General features: G+C 46.3%; 1 protein-coding gene across 1 annotated transcript in view; it reads right to left on the reverse strand.

Moving 5' to 3' along the window:
• Positions 1 to 304: 304 nt before the first annotated feature.
• stpg2 (sperm-tail PG-rich repeat containing 2) overlaps positions 305 to 3,067 on the reverse strand; it is a 73,933-nt gene continuing 71,170 nt past the window's right edge. The window contains exon 13 of the mRNA XM_090236954.1: positions 305 to 590. Within this exon, the coding sequence (XP_090093080.1) occupies positions 450 to 590 (141 nt within the window). The 3' untranslated portion in view covers positions 305 to 449. The remainder of the gene's footprint in view (positions 591 to 3,067) is intronic.

Consider the following 3,067-nt stretch of genomic DNA (forward strand, 5'->3'; position numbering starts at 1 on the left):
TACTGGAAACAAACTACCAGCTCCAAAATCCTTCAATCAACACCTCACACTCATCGACACAGTTCAGAATGTAATGATACAACCTACCCCAGTACCTCACACTCATCGACACAGTTCAGAATGTAATGATATCTCTTTTGCGTTCACGTGACGAACACAGGACGGTACACAGGAATTCCAGAATCCCCAACCTACCCCAGTACCTCACAATCTCCCCCAGGCAATGGAACAACCTGACGACCTATCCTGACAACCTACCCCAGTACCTCACAATCACCCCCAGGCAATGGAACAACCTGACAACCTACCCTGACGACCTACCCAAGTACTTCACATTCTCACCTACTGTAGGCAAAGCTGAAATGGAGCATGTGTAAAATACTGCTATCAGATACAGTTTGTGTCAGTACAGTTTGCAGAAGGACCTCTCTCTCACCTTTGACCCTGCTCTATATACTGCTGAGGGTGAGCGGCGGCGGCGGCGGCAAGGCGCTCAATAGGTGAGGGGCAGGGTAGTGGTTGCTCAGCGGGTTGTTGAGGGTTACGTTGAACGTGCCCTTCAGAACCGTGTCCATGATCGCTGGGCTGAGCTGAGAGGGAAACACAACAAAACAAAAGGGAAAGATTCAAACAACCTGGGAAGGACCTCCCTAAAGGGCAACAACACAAGTAAAAGGTCACTACTCCTTGTTGTAATCCATATGAGAACTGAATTCCATGTTTCCATTGCAACAGCGGTTCAGGGTGACCCAGTTTCCCTCTTACAGAGGTGAGTGATCAATAACATGGCGGATGTAGCTACTACAGTAGCTACAGAGAAACACAGTGTGGAGATGTAGCTACTAGCTACAGAGAAACACAGTGAAGAGATGTAGCTACTAGCTACAGAGAAACACAGTGTGGAGATGTAGCTACTAGCTACAGAGAAACACAGTGAAGAGATGTAGCTACTAGCTACAGAGAAACACAGTGAAGAGATGTAGCTACTAGCTACAGAGAAACACAGTGAAGAGATGTAGCTACTAGCTACAGAGAAACACAGTGTGGAGATTTAGCTACTAGCTACAGAGAAACACAGTGAAGAGATGTAGCTACTAGCTACAGAGAAACACAGTGAAGAGATGTAGCTACTAGCTACAGAGAAACACAGTGAAGAGATGTAGCTACTAGCTACAGAGAAACACAGTGAAGAGATGTAGCTACTAGCTACAGAGAAACACAGTGAAGAGATGTAGCTACTAGCTACAGAGAAACACAGTGAAGAGATGTAGCTACTAGCTACAGAGAAACACAGTGAGAGAAACACAGTGAAGAGATGTAGCTACTAGCTACAGAGAAACACAGTGTGGAGATGTAGCTACTAGCTACAGAGAATTTTTTTTTATTTTTTTATTTCACCTTTATTTAACCAGGTAGGCTAGTTGAGAACAAGTTCTCATTTGCAACTGCGACCTGGCCAAGATAAGGCATAGCAGTGTGAACAGACAACACAGAGTTACACATGGAGTAAACAATTAACAAGTCAATAACACAGTAGAAAAAAAGGGGAGTCTATATATACATTGTGTGCAAAAGGCATGAGGTAGGCAAATAATTACAATTATGCAGATTAACACTGGAGTGATAAATGATCAGATGGTTATGTACAGGTAGAGATATTGGTGTGCAAAAGAGCAGAAAAATAAAAATAAATAAATAAAAACAGTATGGGGATGAGGTAGGTGAAAATGGGTGGGCTATTTACCAATAGACTATGTACAGCTGCAGCGATCGGTTAGCTGCTCAGATAGCAGATGTTTGAAGTTGGTGAGGGAGATAAAAGTCTCCAACTTCAGCGATTTTTGCAATTCGTTCCAGTCACAGGCAGCAGAGAACTGGAACGAAAGGCGGCCAAATGAGGTGTTGGCTTTAGGGATGATCAGTGAGATACACCTGCTGGAGCGCGTGCTACGGATGGGTGTTGCCATCGTAACCAGTGAACTGAGATAAGGCGGAGCTTTACCTAGCATGGACTTGTAGATGACCTGGAGCCAGTGGGTCTGGCGACGAATATGTAGCGAGGGCCAGCCGACTAGAGCATACAAGTCGCAGTGGTGGGTGGTATAAGGTGCTTTAGTGACAAAACGGATGGCACTGTGATAAACTGCATCCAGTTTGCTGAGTAGAGTGTTGGAAGCAATTTTGTAGATGACGTCGCCGAAGTCGAGGATCGGTAGGATAGTCAGTTTTACTAGGGTAAGTTTGGCGGCGTGAGTGAAGGAGGCTTTGTTGCGGAATAGAAAGCCGACTCTTGATTTGATTTTCGATTGGAGATGTTTGATATGGGTCTGGAAGGAGAGTTTAGAGTCTAGCCAGACACCTAGGTACTTATAGATGTCCACATATTCAAGGTCGGAACCATCCAGGGTGGTGATGCTGGTCAGGCGTGCGGGTGCAGGCAGCGAACGGTTGAAAAGCATGCATTTGGTTTTACTAGCGTTTAAGAGCAGTTGGAGGCCACGGAAGGAGTGCTGTATGGCATTGAAGCTCGTTTGGAGGTTAGATAGCACAGTGTCCAAGGACGGGCCGGAAGTATATAGAATGGTGTCGTCTGCGTAGAGGTGGATCAGGGAATCGCCCGCAGCATGAGAAACATCATTGATATATACAGAGAAAAGAGTCGGCCCGAGAATTGAACCCTGTGGCACCCCCATAGAGACTGCCAGAGGACCGGACAGCATGCCCTCCGATTTGACACACTGAACTCTGTCTGCAAAGTAATTGGTGAACCAGGCAAGGCAGTCATCCGAAAAACCGAGGCTACTGAGTCTGCCGATAAGAATACGGTGATTGACAGAGTCGAAAGCCTTGGCAAGGTCTATGAAGACGGCTGCACAGTACTGTCTTTTATCGATGGCGGTTGTGATATCGTTTAGTACCTTGAGCGTGGCTGAGGTACACCCGTGACCGGCTCGGAAACCAGATTGCACAGCGGAGAAGGTACGGTGGGATTCAAGATGGTCAGTGACCTGTTTGTTGACTTGGCTTTCGAAGACCTTAGATAGGCAGGGCAGGATGGATATAGGTC

The sequence above is a fragment of the Oncorhynchus mykiss genome, chromosome 6 (assembly GCF_057628025.1).
Source record: "Oncorhynchus mykiss isolate SJ-2025 chromosome 6, ASM5762802v1, whole genome shotgun sequence".
Taxonomy (NCBI): domain Eukaryota; kingdom Metazoa; phylum Chordata; class Actinopteri; order Salmoniformes; family Salmonidae; genus Oncorhynchus; species Oncorhynchus mykiss.